The following is a 14,681-nucleotide window of genomic DNA, read 5'->3' as shown; positions in this document are numbered from 1 at the left end:
CTATCTAGAATGACGTAGTACAAAGCTTGACGCGACAGCTGCCTGTCACTGTTGGCCTTGTCTCTTTTCCACGACGCGTTTCTTTCTCAAAGTTCAACTGTGAACACGCTCTGACAACGTAGCCTTCAGCTTCCAGACGGCTATCGATTCGGCTTCAATTTCACTCAATCTTCATTCATCTCTTTTATTCACTATCGTATTATCGCTTTTACGCCTCTTCAGTGAAGAGCCCATTCCTTCTAGGCAACCATTCACTCATTCAGGACCGCTTGCACCAGTTCCAGGAATTTGCTTTAGGCAGTGGTGATGGGCACCGCCAATTCAACCGGCATCGCCACACGCGGCCCCCTTCCGATTCGTCTCATTACTTTCAATGTTCGATATGCCACCAAGACCCCCGTTCCGGGTGAGGAGCCATGGTCTATTCGCTGTCCAAAGCTCTGCTCACAGTTGAAGTTCATCACCTCAGGTCAAGACTCGCCCTTCATATGTCTCCAGGAAGTTCTTTATTCTCAGCTCACGGATATCCAGGACAGGCTGGGGAATGCCTGGCGTCATATCGGCCAAGGCCGGGAGGATGGTAAACAGGCTGGCGAATTCTCTCCCATCTTTTTCCGAGTGGATCATTGGGAATGCGAACGCCAAAAGACTTATTGGCTTTCCAAGACACCTGATCTCCCGTCCAAAGGTTGGGATGCTGCCTTGGAACGAGTTGTTACCGTGGGATTATTCCGGCACAAGGATACTGGAGCTCGTGTGGTAGTCATGAGTACTCATTTCGACCATCGCGGAAAAGTAGCTCGGGAAGAAAGCGCCAAGCTGCTACTGGAGATATCTCGAACATGGACGGCCTCGGCCAGCCAAGGGACACAAGTACCAGCTTTTCTCGGCGGCGATTTCAACAGCACACCAAGTGATGGAGCCTACAAGGTGTTGGCCGCCCCTGGTTCCGGCATGACGGATATCTCTCAGCTTGTGCAACAAGATGATCGGTACGGCAACCGGGATATCACTTACACCTCTTTTGGAGAGCCAGATGAGACGCCCAAGAGAATTGACTTTCTTTTTGTTCGGGGATCGCAACAGTTTACTAGTCGCAACTTTGGGATTCTGCCAAATCGCTTCGATGACATGGTCTACCTCTCGGATCATAGAGCTGTGGTGGCCGACATGGAGTTGACATCGACCTGAGAGTCATGCGCCTGAGACCCAGAGCTGTATGTCGCCTGCACCCCACGCTGGATTTGCATCGGGATCGAGCCGAGTGACGTGACGGCCCGTCTTTGCTTCAGACAGCCGGCCAAGGACACGAGCAGACTCGGCCATGTGAGACAGAGAGAGGACCTACATTGCCGACGGCACTCGCTGAGTATACCCGGATGTCTCAGCTTCGTGGTTGGAAGGACAAGTGCTTGCCATCACTGATCGATCTAAGCCTCCCTAGAATCAGCCACCCCCTCACTCTTCATGTCATTAGCTGCCGGCTCAAAGGGTTCGGCTGATGGGAGTGCGCACAGCGATGGAACGGTGGCGTCGATACTTTGATGCAGGATATAGTGCCGGGAGAGAGGGAGACCAGAACCAAAAGGCGGTGAGGAGCCGAATGAATCAACTCGCCGCAGAGGTCCGGGTTGCCATCGATTTTCAATGCACGATGATGGTGATTGTCTAAGGATTCACAAAAGGTGCCCCTCCGGACAATGCATGAAAAAGTTCTCGCCCTCGGACTTGAAGATTCAGCAAAGATAGGGCATGCGGCAATCGGTCGATCTTGGGCCCTCAACAAACGGCGGCATGGACAGGATTCCGGAGTAGCTCCGGTCAGGCTGCTATCTTTCGGTCCCCAAACGGACCCGACTTCCGGTTGTGCTCGGCAGCGTGCTTTTCGGAGGGTCTTCCAAGCCCAGAGGAAGACGCTGGCTTTCTTTTACATCTGGGATGGTTCATGAGCTCTCACGTCACATACCTAGAAGCTGCATTGGCCGGTGTGTCACGGGATCGTCTCGAACGCTTGCGTCAGAGAGTTGCGTGCAGGCTTCATGGAGTCTATCTGAGGAAATGGCGCCAGCGTTGCCCAAGAGGTCAATGACTTTCTGTAGGACCCCCCTGCATGCATCCTGCTTTCAATGCATTGGATGCGGAGTATCTGGCCCAGTCCGTCTTTGGATTGGCTTGGCCATCCTCCCACTGCCCAAATTGACTCACATCTGGAGGGAGATGGAAATGAGACTGGGAACCTGTGTTCTCGAAAAGCTTGACGAAACAGCCGATAATCCGCTGTGGATGCCCGTTCAACGGCACCCAAGTGGACGGGATCGCCTGAGCATGGCGATACGGCATGATGTGCAGATACTCGCGCTTCTCGCGCATTTGCGACGGTGGGAACAGCCATTGTTACAAAGAAGCCGTCCAATCAAATCCGAAAGGTCCGGTGCGGCTGTCCTCTGTTTCGTTGACGATACCAATTTCTGTGGGGAAGCAACCCCCAACATTCGGTCGAGCATCTTTTGAGGAGGGTATAAGAACGTGATCATTGGGCACCCGACGCTCATCTGTATGCTCGAAGCACCAATGAGGCAAAGGCGAAATAAAAATCAAAACACACTTTTATATGCGAGCGCGGTTCTGGTCTGTTCCTTGGTATATATGGGGAGGGCAACAGTTTCACCCGCAGCAGTTCGACCTATTGAACTGCGGCTCTTTGCAAAATATGCCGCATGAGACGATCGTCTGCTGGATGCTTCCACGACATGGCTGTGGAAAGGAACGGCTGAATTGTCGTCGGACGGTCCGCTGGCGAGACGAGTAAGCAATCAAGAGAATGTTTGACGGAACCAGTCACCAGACCAGAGGCCGTATCGGTTCCTGAAAAGCATCTTGCCATACGCCAAGTGTGCTCCGATCACGACGTTGCCAGTCCGTGTCTTGAAGATTTGATATCGAAATGCGGGTGCAGTCCATATAATTGAAGTTGGCCGGTGACTCCAAAAATGCGGACCCGGCAAGACCAAGACACAGAGAACGAAGTAGAAGATTGTTGGGGGCGCTCGTCGCAGTCCTGCCCTATGAGAGGCGTCAGGCGGCACCGGCCTGCAGCATTCTGCATTCCAGGCCCGACGGCTCCCAATAATAAGGGTCGAAACCCGCGCAAGCGTTGACAGAAATGGTGTGTGAGCTGGCGACCTGCCTGCCGTTGCCTAGGGATGAACGGTGGTTGCCTTTCGCATTTTTCTCTCTCTCTGCATGAAGAGAGCATCGTTCGGTGGTCCGCGGCTCAACCGAGTTGATCCTCTTTTTCGCACGCCTTCTCGAGTCTTCATCGCATTTCTGCCAAAAGCTCATGATCAGACGGCTAGATATCGCTTAGGCCTGGCACAGCCTGTTTTTGATGTCCATCTAGGACAGAAGGTCAACGCTGATTGATCACTGCGAGACCGGTACTCGGCCGTGCCTCTCAATCGCTGCCCAAAACAGTATCGGGCATTAAAGGCGCGAAACGAGTGCTCAGCTTCGTCACGATTGTGTCTCGGCAGCCGCTGAGAAGGGTCCCCGCCGAAAAAAAAAAAAACCCACTCAGTTGAGGCCTTACGCACACTGGCACAAGCAGTCCACCACACACATGCTCCCAAGTTGCCATACGTGCAAGCGACTTGCAGGCTCTCATTGGTTCGCCACAGATCACAAGTATCCCGTCGTCTTTGCCCAACTATCCCAACCAGCGACATCGCATCGCGTTTGATAGCTCTTCAGCAGAAGCAGAGTCTTGTGTTGCGCCGGGCACTGTTGCTCCGTGTCCCGCATCTGCCCGAGTCTGCCAGACGATCTGCCTGTAATCTGCGAGATACACGCAGCATCTGAAGTCTTGGAGGCTCAAGCCAGAATCCGTAGTTCTGGAGCTCCAAGGTGAGGCCGTCCCTAGCCTTTTCCCCCACGATCAGGAGGACAAAAAAAGGAGAAAGAGAAAAAAAAGCATTGGACCCATCGGGCAACGTATCCAAACCGCTAGGCAGGGCAGTGGAGGGCAGGGCACGACAATCATCCGCCTCAGAATCAGGATCAGCATTCAACCAGCATTGACCAGCATATCAACACCAACATCAACACAAAAGATATCTGGTGCGACCAAAACAGGTGTGTGTGTGTGTGTGTGTGTGTGTCAAGCCGTCACCTGGTCGATAACGGAACGGAGAGTGTTTGCTCCCTCGGTATCGCATCGTCTCGTCTCGTCTCGACTTGTTATCGATAATTCTTGTCTGGGGCGCCCCTCCTCAGGTGCCGTCCCCACCGTGGTCTTGGTCTTTTGGTGTCTGGGGGATTCTCACACCCCTGTCGTCTCCCGTCTGGTCCTCTTGTGGTTGTCAGTGGCTCTCCCCCAATCCCCAGCGAACCCCAGCCTGCTCCAGGCAAGCGAGACAGCGGTCTTCCTTGCCGCCCTCCACTCACAGCATATCCCCCCGCAGTGAATAAAACTGGTCACTGTCCCGTTCCTCCACCTTTTTTTGTTTCCTTAGGACAACCCATCCCATTTTCTGTCTCTAGGCGAGCGACTTTTCCGCCACCACCACTGAATTTACCATCCTGCTATCCGAAGTCGATCACTTTGTCCGTGGTATTCGCTGCCCTTGCACCCCACAAACCGCCTTGTCCTCAACGCTCGAATTACCGCCGCTGCCCAACCTGCCACATCAACCCACAATCCCATCCACTCGAGACTGGCCGGCCTCTTTGTCGAGGCATCGTTGCCTCTCGCAACAACACCAAACTCAACCATCTGACTTGGAGTCAGCCCGCCTGCAGACGAGCGGGGGGCTCGTATCGGCAATGTCTGGGAGGAATCGACCATCTGCTGCATGCGTCGAGGACGCTGACGACGCCGGAACTGTTTTTGAAGGCACCGCACGCTACGCTACATCTTGTGCCCCAGGCAGTCCCATCAAGCAGCCAGCAAACACCGGACGTGTCCGGAGAGAAAAGAGCAGGAAGAGCGAGACCTCGCCCATCAACGCCCACACCGACTCGGACTCGACGCTCCCTCGAAGAGAGAGAGATTCTACCAAGAAGCCCAGCACTCACAGGGATAAGTCTGCTTCGGCAAGCAAAAAAGCACTCATGACTTCAAGACCTGCTCTGAAGCCCACGAGGACGGCGCCGCCCGACGCCCGTTACTCACGCAAGTCTGTAGACGCACACGATGCGCAATATTTCGGCGTCAATGAGCCAGCACCTGCCCCGGCGCCTGCTGCCACTCGTCCCCGTTCCAAGACCACGAGACCGACCAGTGCCTATTATGGCAGCTCACCTTCGAGACCACCTTTAACCCACCAGAACAGGTATTACAGCCAGACGCCAGGCCCACAGATGAACTCGGGCTTTGCGCCACCACCTCTTCCGAACCCACCTCAATGGAGCGGTCCTCCCCCTCCCGGCCCCCCCCAACCACCGGCACCTATGTCAGCGCCCATGCAGATTCCTTATCCTCAACCAGGGTCGTCCCCTGTGGTCATGAATGGACCAGGACCAGAGTACTTTTCGCGACCACTTGAGTCTCGCTTCGGCAGCTACACCCGGCCACAGTCAGCGATGGGCTATCGCCCTCAGCAGCCACCTGCCATTGAATATGGTAACGAGTGGGAAGAGCCACAAGCGCCTCCCAGCAAACAATTAGCTCGGCGTCCATCCACCAACAGGAGGATGTCCAAGGTTGAGACGGACGATAAGCGCATGATGCCGCCACCTCCTCGCAGACCCCAGTCTGCCAGGCCGCTCCCAAGCAGTGGGTTCCAACCCCCTGCGCCCTCTACGCCAATCTCGCGGCGAACCCTCTATGATGATATTGAACGAACCGAGGATGACCTCTTTAACCTCTCCCCCATGGGCCCTGCCGATTACAATAACGCCGGCCACAGCACCCACCTAGCCTTCCGTCCCAAGCCACCTAGAATGAGCAGCGGACTGGCGGACGAGGCGTACGGCGACTACGATTACAACCCAATGCCGGTGGAGCCTTACGGGAAACATTTGCGACGGAGCTCATACTTTGGCGAATCGGCGGCTTCCAGCAGCGCATACGAGGATCAAGTTCGTTCAGCCACCCGTTATCAGGAAGAACTCATGGGCGGGTCCCCGCTCCCGCTAACCGCTGAAACTCTCGCAAAGGCCCGAAACGGAGGAAGCAGCAGAAGCTCAGGCAGCCGCGACGAGAGCGATTACCGACAGTCATACACAACGAGGACCACGCACACCAGTGCTCACGACGAAGACTTCACCATCAGGGTAAAGGGTAATACGACGCTCAAAATTGGCGGTGCCGAAATGGAATGCCATGATGGCGCCGAGATCAACATCACTAAGAACGGTGCTACGCTAGGCTACCGAGGCGGTGGTAGCGACGCGAGCTATGGCGACCACGATGACCGCCACACCCGGGTTGACCTCGATGACCGCCGAACCCGAGTCGATTTCCCTGTCCGGCCACGCACCCGCGGAGCCTCCCGCGCCAGGTCCATTCCTCGTGCCCCGGCTTATCCCACCTACCCCGATGCTGCCAGCCCCGAATATGAGTACGTCGGTGCTGACGACTACGCCCCCTCCATCCCACCCTATCCCCAATACCCTACCTCGTACTCCTCCTCTCGACCTGACGACCACTACTTTGGTCGGTAAACGGCCTGTTGGAACGCCTGGAGCGGCCAATGGCCAACCAAATGGCGACCCCGAGACGATCCAAGATGATGAAGATGATGAACCCCAACAAAAGGATGATGACGACGACGATGATGTTTTTGTTTATGTGTGCATAACTCTTGTTTCACTGGGGCGAAATATGAGCGAGCGTTTTTGCTTTTTTATTTATTTATTTCTTTTTTGGATACTCTTCTCAGTTGGGTTAACTGTTTGGGCGCGGGCTTTATACCCCCTCGTTCCTTTTGGTGGACAAGTTTGCAGAGAAATTCATGATGGGGTACCTTTCCTTACACCATTCTGTTTTCTTCTTGGGGACTTTTTATGTCCATGTTTAATCCTGTGCTACTAAAATACCATGGTGGCTTGCGGCAGGGTGGTGACTCTAGAAGTTGAGTCTTTGCGTTGTTGGCTCAAAGATATTGTCATGTACTATGATGTGGTTTCATGCTCCCTTTTGATCAAGGGGAGGGAGTATGGAACTTGGAAACTTTGAAAGGGGCACAGGGTTAAGGTTTAATATCGGGAGGCTTTTTTTTTTTTGCTTTTTGGGAAGAAACTGTATAGGGGTGTTTTCTTTGTTTCTCTACCGGGGTTAATTCTGAAGTTTCCATATTATTTTCCTTGAGCAAGCCGTTTCAAGCCAGATTGATATCATTAACCTTTGTTTTTGGAGAGTTAACAATGAAAGAGAGAATTGAATGATGAGGGGTATCCATGCTGTGCAATTGGGATGCTGATCTCATGATTTTTGGAAGAAATTAGATTCGCCGCTACCTTGTTGTAAAATCTGCAGATCGACACTGCCTCTCTGCCACTCTCGACCTGGCGTTGTACACGTGTTGCCAATGAGAGTTTACCCCTCTTGAGGCCGAACACGTTTAGCTGTGCCTGATTATAAAAAGGGGATGATTGTGGATCATCATACTATTATCCGTACTGCCAGTTAGGTACCAGTAGGACGAAACGGAGTGTGAAAATTCCAAATAGGTTGCGTTGCTATGCGGATGAGAAGGTCAGGTAGTCAGGACAACTGTCAGACGTCGTTCACTGGGGGGGGGGATAGAGGCATGAGCCCCCAAATTAAACATGGCCAATTAATTTCTTTCTTGCAGCAGGCCGGGAGTGCTCGGGAGAAGGGATAGAGACACGGCATGAGGAGGTTATTGACCTATAACATGCGGGTTGATATCAGCTTGGAGATTGGTGGTTGGTGTTGAGGGGGGAGGACAGTGAGAGGGACGGTGGGAAAAGGCGGACACTGTGTGGGGTGGGAGGAACCAGCTGAGTGGGTTGTGACCGAGTGTCAAGGAAGATGGGGCTTGGCGAGAATGCGGGGTGGGATTGGTTGGAGGGTTGGAGGGGGTGAGGTTGAAGGGGGTGAGGTTGTGTGGGTGGTTGCTGGGTGAGGATTGTTTACTTTAGTTCAAACACAGGTTATTGACAGGGCGGCATGGCAGATATGCAGATTGCATAAAAGTTGAAGAAAGGAAGGGTGGTTTCCCTGGTGATTTGGATGATGATGACGAAGAAATAAGGCTGAAACTTGATTGTGTGTTCTGCAAGGAAGAGGCTTGGATTGATTTTCAGTGGAGTTGGAAGGCTGGGTGGCTGGGAAGGAAGGAAGGAAAGCTGCAACCCCAACCTCCTCCGTTTCTGGGTTAACCGGGGTGCGCAAGTGTGCGATTAAACCAACAACACCCACTTTTCGCTGCACCTTTCTCTCTCCTGCATTTGCAGTTGCACACACATCCCACGGAATCTGCTAATTTATCGACTGTTTTTTTTTTGTTGTTTTTTGGACGATCGTGGATTTTTGAGTGGGGGAGGTTGTTGTCGACAACACATACCAGCGGCTTTCCACCTTCACAACCCCAACCCAACCTCATCCGAGACTTGACCACACACAACCTTTAGCCGGTCAGCCATCAGGCTTGACATCATCATCACGTTCCAGTCAATAGTCACCATGGCACCAACAATCCTCACCCTCCTCCGCCGTCACCTCCCCTCCGACATCCAATCCCTCGGCCCCCTAGCCGCCCACACCATCCTCCTCGCCCGCGACGGCGACGACACCAAAGACGACCCCGCCGTCAAGGTCACCCACCCCGGCGTGATCCACCCCAATGAGGTCAACAACAACGCCATCTTCGCCGTGTTCGGTCTTCTAGGCGCCGGGTTCGTCATCGTCGGGATTTGGTTCTTCTTCTGGGCCAAGAACGGGGGGTTTTACTTCAAGGAGGGGGATTGGGAGGATTACAAGTCTACCGTTCTTCGGCGTCCTAAAATCGGGCCTAACGGTACGGTTTACAGCGATGTGACTGCGTCGACTGTTTTGGGCGGCGGGAGCGTGTACAAGGATGTGGATGATAGGACTGTCGTTACGGGGGTGACGAGGGATGGCGGGGCAAGGGATGATGATTTGACTACTGTTGTTTCGGCCACGACGGGCATCACGGGCATTACCGGGGGGGTGTCGGATTTCTCGGGGAGGGAGAAGAGAAGGATGAAGAGGGAGCAGAAGGAGAGGGAGAAGGAGAGGAAGAGGGAGGATAAGAGGCGGGAGAAGGAGAGGAAGTCGAGGAGGAAGGTTGGGGCGGATGGGGAGGTGGTGGATGAGGAGGCGGAGAGGTTGGCTGAGGAGCAGCTGAGGATGTATAGACATGAGAAGGCGGCGAGGGTGGGGGGGATTAATCGGGAGGCGGATGGGAGTGAGTGGGATGGGAGCACGAATCCTTCTTGGTCGGAGGTGAGCCCGAGTGGGAGGGGTATGGCGGAGAGCACGGCCGATGGGGGCAGCGAGGTTACTGAAGGCTTGATGGCTGGACAGCAGAGGACGCCGAAGAAGGAGGAGAAGAAGGAGAGGGGTATCAGAAAGGTTTACAGCACTGCCGACAAGAATGCTGTGAGGGAGAATGAGAAGATCAGGGCCGAGGCGAGGAAGTTGAGGGAGGAGGGGAGACGGGCGGCTGCGCAGGAGAAGGCGCTGCAGCCGAGGGAGTCGAGGAGGATTAAGAGAGATTTCAGCTTTACTGCCGGAGCGGAGGAGGCGGTTGCGCTGAGGAGGATTGATGAGGGGAATGAGATTGCGACTGAGGGCACTTCGGCGAACACCTACTCTGATTACACGAGGGCTAGGTCCAAGTCCAGACCTAGACCTCCACCGAGTGAGGTTTCGAGCAGCATGCCGGGTGGATGGGCTCAGAGTGAGGTCAGCGCCGCTACTGCCAGCACTGACGACTCGGGCACCAAGGTCTACACGCACTCTCACCACATCCCCATTGCCTCTTCCGTGAGCGACTTTGCGTATGCCGAGGACAAGAGGAAGAGACGCGGTGGTGCCGGAGCCAGAAGGGAGAGAGAGAGGACTAGACGGGATGATACCAGCAGCGTTGATTAAGAGTTGTTCAGGAAGGGATGGATTTGGGACCCACGGATGGAGGGACGAGATGATGTTGGATGATGTTTGGAACAGGATGGGACCGGCTATGAGAGCAGGCGTTTGTTTATTTTGTTTATCTCACCGGTGGCGGTCTGTTTTATCTACTTGCGAAGCAAGCCTGTCATTCATGTTGGGATTATGTAGAGTTTATCATGACGGATCAGATCAATAAATGTCATTACATAGACTTTGGCCCTGGCCTCAGACGTTATTGTAAGATGAGATTCATCCCTGTGTCGATCGATGGCCGGTTCGGAGGTTGTCCGATCCATGAGGCCCGAGACGTTCGTTTCCGGCATTCCAGGGACCCGGCTGTCTGAGAGCGGACCGTCTCTTTTGGGTTTCCAGAACAATTGTCTCGGTTGGGTGTTCCATGGGGATTCCATTCCAGTCCTTTTGTTCAGTGTCCAATTCCCCTTAGGACTCGAAGGCGGCGGGACTCAGAGCGGGCGTGAGCATCACAAAGTCTCAATGTTTGCGGTGATTCTTGTAGATTGGCCGTTCTATTTCGATGCAGCCATCTGTCGCAACCTGCAACCTCCACGTGGCTTCCTGGCTACCCATCAGACTACCAACAACGGCCGGCCCAAGAGGATGGTCCGAATTGCGTGCTGGCGAAACAGGTGGGTGGTTGTGGTTTACATCATCAGTGAGCACCGCACCGAGCACAGGGCAGCAGCGGCTTTGAAACTCGGCCAGGGCAGATGGTCCCTCGCCAACGCGCACCCGCCGCATTCAGGCGCTGTCTCAGGTTTCAGAGACTTGGGGCGGCGCAGGGTCTGCTGAGTTTATGCATTCGTCCGACGACTCCATTTCTCCTTCAAAAGAGAGATACTGCAGAGACCTTGTGGTTTGGATTTAAATACCCAACTGCAAAACCACTGCAAGACACATCAGCGAAAAGAGGGGACAGACCCCCTAGATAACCCCTCAGCGTCACCACCCTCCAATGCTTGCCGAGTTCCCCGCCACCTGATAGCGCCTAATCAGCTATCCGAGGGGGGAAAGGCGGCTGCCTGATAGCGCGCCAACACCCACGTCCCTCTTGGCGCCAGAGACCGTGGCAGGAAATCCCAGCCTTTTGGTGTGGTGACCTGTTCCGAGCCAGCCCCATCCAATCCATCCATCATCATTCACAAACTCCATCTTTTCTCCCACCACTCCTCCTCAGGTCTTGGGTCAACTGATCTGAACTGGTCCTTTCTCCAGTCTCAACATACGCAGACTAACTTGTTCTCGTCTGTCTCTTTTCTTCTTTTTGTTCTTTTTTTTTTTCGTTTCTTGCGTTTGTCTTTTGCCATATACCCCCCCTTGCGCAACCTCGACGAGTGGGCAGTGCCTCGATTCCACTTCCCCGTTGCTTATCGGCCTGCTTTCGTCATTCGTCATCTCGGCGTTCGTCCTGCGCCAAAGTCAACGTGACACCCCAAACGTTCCTGATCCATCCATCCATCCATCCATCGCCTTGTGCAGCTGGGCAAAAAAGTCTACTGCTTTTTCCAACGAACCCCGCGTCCACTGCGAAGAGCCATCGACCGCTGCGCTGCGACATCATCACTCGAACGGCCCGCCCGTCTCTCTTTCATTCGCCGACGCCTGGTTCTTGGGTAGTTCGCTACAGGTCGCTCGCCCGCTGGGATTGAGCGGAACGATTAGGGACAGAAACAGAACAGAACAGGACAACTGTGGACATCAAGGAGAGCAAGAGTTGGCCTTATCTGAAAAGGGTGTTGCGGGTGCATGTGGTCCAGCCGTGATTGCCGGCAATCGGTTGTTCGCAGTGCGTGAGAGGTGATATCCAACATGACCAACAACCGCCACTCTTTCCACACAATGGATCGTTACGATCACTACCCCTCGAATCCAAACCCGGCCCCGAATGGCATCATCATCGGCCTGCTGTCGTCGTTCGGGTCGGCCATCGTGATACTCTGCGTGTTTCTCATCATCTACTATTTCAAGTACACATCCTCGGGCCGCATCTTCCTCGACCGGATCGGTCGTCCCGGCGAGTACGATGACGAGCAGGCGTTTGCACGGGAGGAGGCCGAGGCATTGGAGACGATGGATGACATGCAGAGGACGGAATATTTGAGAGCAAAGGGTACGTGCCCGGCCCTAACGTATTTTCTATCCAGCAAGGCCGGATCCGAACGCTGACATTGATTATTCTAGCCTTTATTGCTGCCAACCCCCCCGAGTCTGTGCAGACGGACATCTCGCTATCGCAGTATCTGGCTATTCAGGAGAAGGGTGTTTCTGCTTGGGAGTTTGAGCCGGAGCTGGAGATTGCCAACTGCTTTGTTGAAGCCCGTACGGAGATTGAGTTCTTCGATTCGGAATGCACCGTCATGAGCAATCTGCCAGTACCAAAACAGAACGAAGTCTACTACTGGGAAGCCAAGATCTACGAGAAGCCAGACAATACTCTGGTCAGCATCGGCATGTGCACGAAACCCTATCCGCTGTTCCGGTTACCAGGTAGGATAGAGACCTCTCTCTCTTGACGTTTGCGTTCGGATCTCGCTAACTGATCTGCTAGGCTTCCACAAACACTCTGTTGCCTATCTTTCCAATGGTTCTCGCCGCTACAACCAACCGTTCAAGGGCAACCACTACGGCCCCCAAATTGTTCAAGGTGACGTTATTGGCGTTGGGTACCGACCTCGGACCGGCGCTATATTCTTCACACGAAACGGGAAGAAGCTGGAAGAAGCCGCCCACGGCATGAAGACGCAAAACTTCTTCCCCTCGATCGGAGCGAATGGCCCATGCATCGTGCACGTCAACTTTGGCCAGGCCGGATTTGTTTTCATCGAGGCCAACGTGAAGAAGTGGGGTCTGGCCCCCATGACGGGCTCACTGGCACCACCTCCGCCATACGGCTCTGAGCAAGGCAGCATTCTTCTCGAAACGGGACGGAAGGACGGATACACAGGGTCATACACTCGCGGTCATGGCGGAAGTCAGTCTGTGCAGCTTTACCCTAGGCAAGGAGGACCCGGTTTGAATCCCGGTCATACCCGTTCGAGATCTGGTAACTTCAGAGTTCTCCCACCCACCAGCCCAGGGCCCCAGCGCAGCCCAACCGATATTTCCCTTTCCCATTTGGTTCCTACAGAAGACGCCGGAGAGCCTAGCAGCGCCGCGGCAGCTGAAACACGCAACGAGGAGGGGGCGCAAAATGCAGGCCTTGGTGTTCACGACCCCAACCATCCGCCCCCACCAGAGTACACGAGCCCGGAACACTCGGATGCCGAGCGCGATGACAATGACGATGAGAACCGGCCATTGATCAACATCAGCAGGAGCCGTAATGGCTCCCTGGCTACTGTTCGAGCGAGGAGCGCTAGCAATGCTCAGGGTCGGCCCATTCAACAGCGCTCGTCACCAAGTCCTCCCATTCCAAGCTATCAGGATGCCATTTTGCAAGGAGCTGGGCGTGACAGAAGCGGCAGCGCCATGTCGTCGAGATCGGCGAGATCAGGAAGGACCGGGAGGTAAATAGTAAGGTTTGGGAGATGGGAGTGGGAAAGGGCGCACAGACGAGGCTGCCTTTTGTTGTCGTGACACAGCATTACATCACATCACATCACATCACGAGATACCATCAACCTTGCGGATTCGAGACCTTTTTTTCTTTTCTTTTTGGCTACACAAACAACGGGTTTAAGGGGTTATGTGGCACCACCAACCTCCCAAGAATTCCAGCCGAGATACCCAAAGACAAAACGGTCAACTTGTAGAAAGTGGGCGGAGGCGGCTTCCTTTTGTTTCTTTTGTTTTCTTTTCACCGCGTTATTCACTACAGGCAATACCCGGAGCATCAGCATGTTGTTATATGCAAAGTTTGGGCAATGGGGGAAGGAGGGCTTGGGGTTTTTCCCTTGGTGGATGAGGGTTTTCTGCATCCGAGTTATTCGAGATATGGCGCATAGGGGAAGGGTAAACAAACGGGCAAAAGGCATACAGTGTTTTTGTTTTTTTGCGCTCTCTGTCTGTTGGTGAGGGTTAGAAGTTTTCATTGTCATCTGGAGAATTGACTCTTGAGTATTTGCTACACCTTGTGTTTTGCTTCTAGAACTGAGTTGTGGTGGTGTTGGAGGTGGTCTTGGAGATGACGTCAGTTTGCTGGTGGTTTCTTGTGGGTTGCGGCTAAACCCCAACCCCTGTTGGCATTAGGAGGAGAAGTTGCGTTGATATGGCTTACTGATGATGAGGAGGGAGGTGCGAGTTGGAGAGTGTTGCTACTGACGATAAAGCCTGTCTATTGACAATAAATAACTGTTCAATCACCAAAGCTATAACAATAGGTATCCTCTCCCTATCGTACAAATAGCAGCGACGATGCCAAGCTGCAGGTCCACATTGTGACGTTTGCCGATAATTAGCCACTGACCCCTGTTGACAACGCTAGCAGCGCAGAAACTTGGAGCGACGCGTTTCGCGTGACAGCAGCCCTCTGAGCCTCCCAGTGAACTTCATCACCGCCCTGCACCAAACTTCCTTTCATCTCTGGCCATCAAGTACTGCGATAAAAGCATCAACAGTCTCC

At 53.9% G+C, this 14,681-nt stretch overlaps 4 protein-coding genes across 4 annotated transcripts; all 4 read left to right on the top strand.

Annotated features, from left to right (window-relative positions):
• Positions 1 to 306: 306 nt before the first annotated feature.
• QC763_203680 (uncharacterized protein) lies at positions 307 to 1,191 on the top strand (the record flags this gene model as incomplete). Its single annotated transcript, XM_062909408.1, has 1 exon — positions 307 to 1,191. One exon carries the CDS (start codon positions 307 to 309, stop codon positions 1,189 to 1,191), a length of 885 nt encoding a protein of 294 aa, XP_062768187.1.
• A 3,630-nt stretch (positions 1,192 to 4,821) lies between these two features.
• On the top strand, positions 4,822 to 6,818 carry QC763_203670 (uncharacterized protein; the record flags this gene model as incomplete). The annotated part of the gene is made up of 2 exons (XM_062909407.1): positions 4,822 to 6,078; positions 6,157 to 6,818. The coding sequence occupies 2 exons, from the start codon at positions 4,822 to 4,824 to the stop codon at positions 6,661 to 6,663; spliced, it is 1,764 nt and encodes a 587-aa protein (XP_062768186.1). The 3' UTR covers positions 6,664 to 6,818.
• Positions 6,819 to 8,650: 1,832 nt separating this feature from the next.
• Positions 8,651 to 10,084, top strand: QC763_203660 (uncharacterized protein; the record flags this gene model as incomplete). Its single annotated transcript, XM_062909406.1, has 1 exon — positions 8,651 to 10,084. The coding sequence occupies one exon, from the start codon at positions 8,651 to 8,653 to the stop codon at positions 10,082 to 10,084; it is 1,434 nt and encodes a 477-aa protein (XP_062768185.1).
• A 971-nt stretch (positions 10,085 to 11,055) lies between these two features.
• ssh4 lies at positions 11,056 to 13,630 on the top strand (the record flags this gene model as incomplete). Its single annotated transcript, XM_062909405.1, has 3 exons — positions 11,056 to 12,230; positions 12,302 to 12,607; positions 12,669 to 13,630. The coding sequence occupies exons 1-3, from the start codon at positions 11,930 to 11,932 to the stop codon at positions 13,628 to 13,630; spliced, it is 1,569 nt and encodes a 522-aa protein (XP_062768184.1). The 5' UTR covers positions 11,056 to 11,929.
• Between the last annotated feature and the right edge of the window lie 1,051 nt (positions 13,631 to 14,681).

Source organism: Podospora pseudopauciseta, assembly GCF_035222475.1.
Source record: "Podospora pseudopauciseta strain CBS 411.78 chromosome 2 map unlocalized CBS411.78m_2, whole genome shotgun sequence".
Taxonomy (NCBI): Eukaryota; Fungi; Ascomycota; class Sordariomycetes; order Sordariales; family Podosporaceae; genus Podospora; species Podospora pseudopauciseta.
The sequence above is the reverse complement of the archived record's forward strand: the minus strand, read 5'-3'. Positions and strand labels throughout refer to the sequence as shown.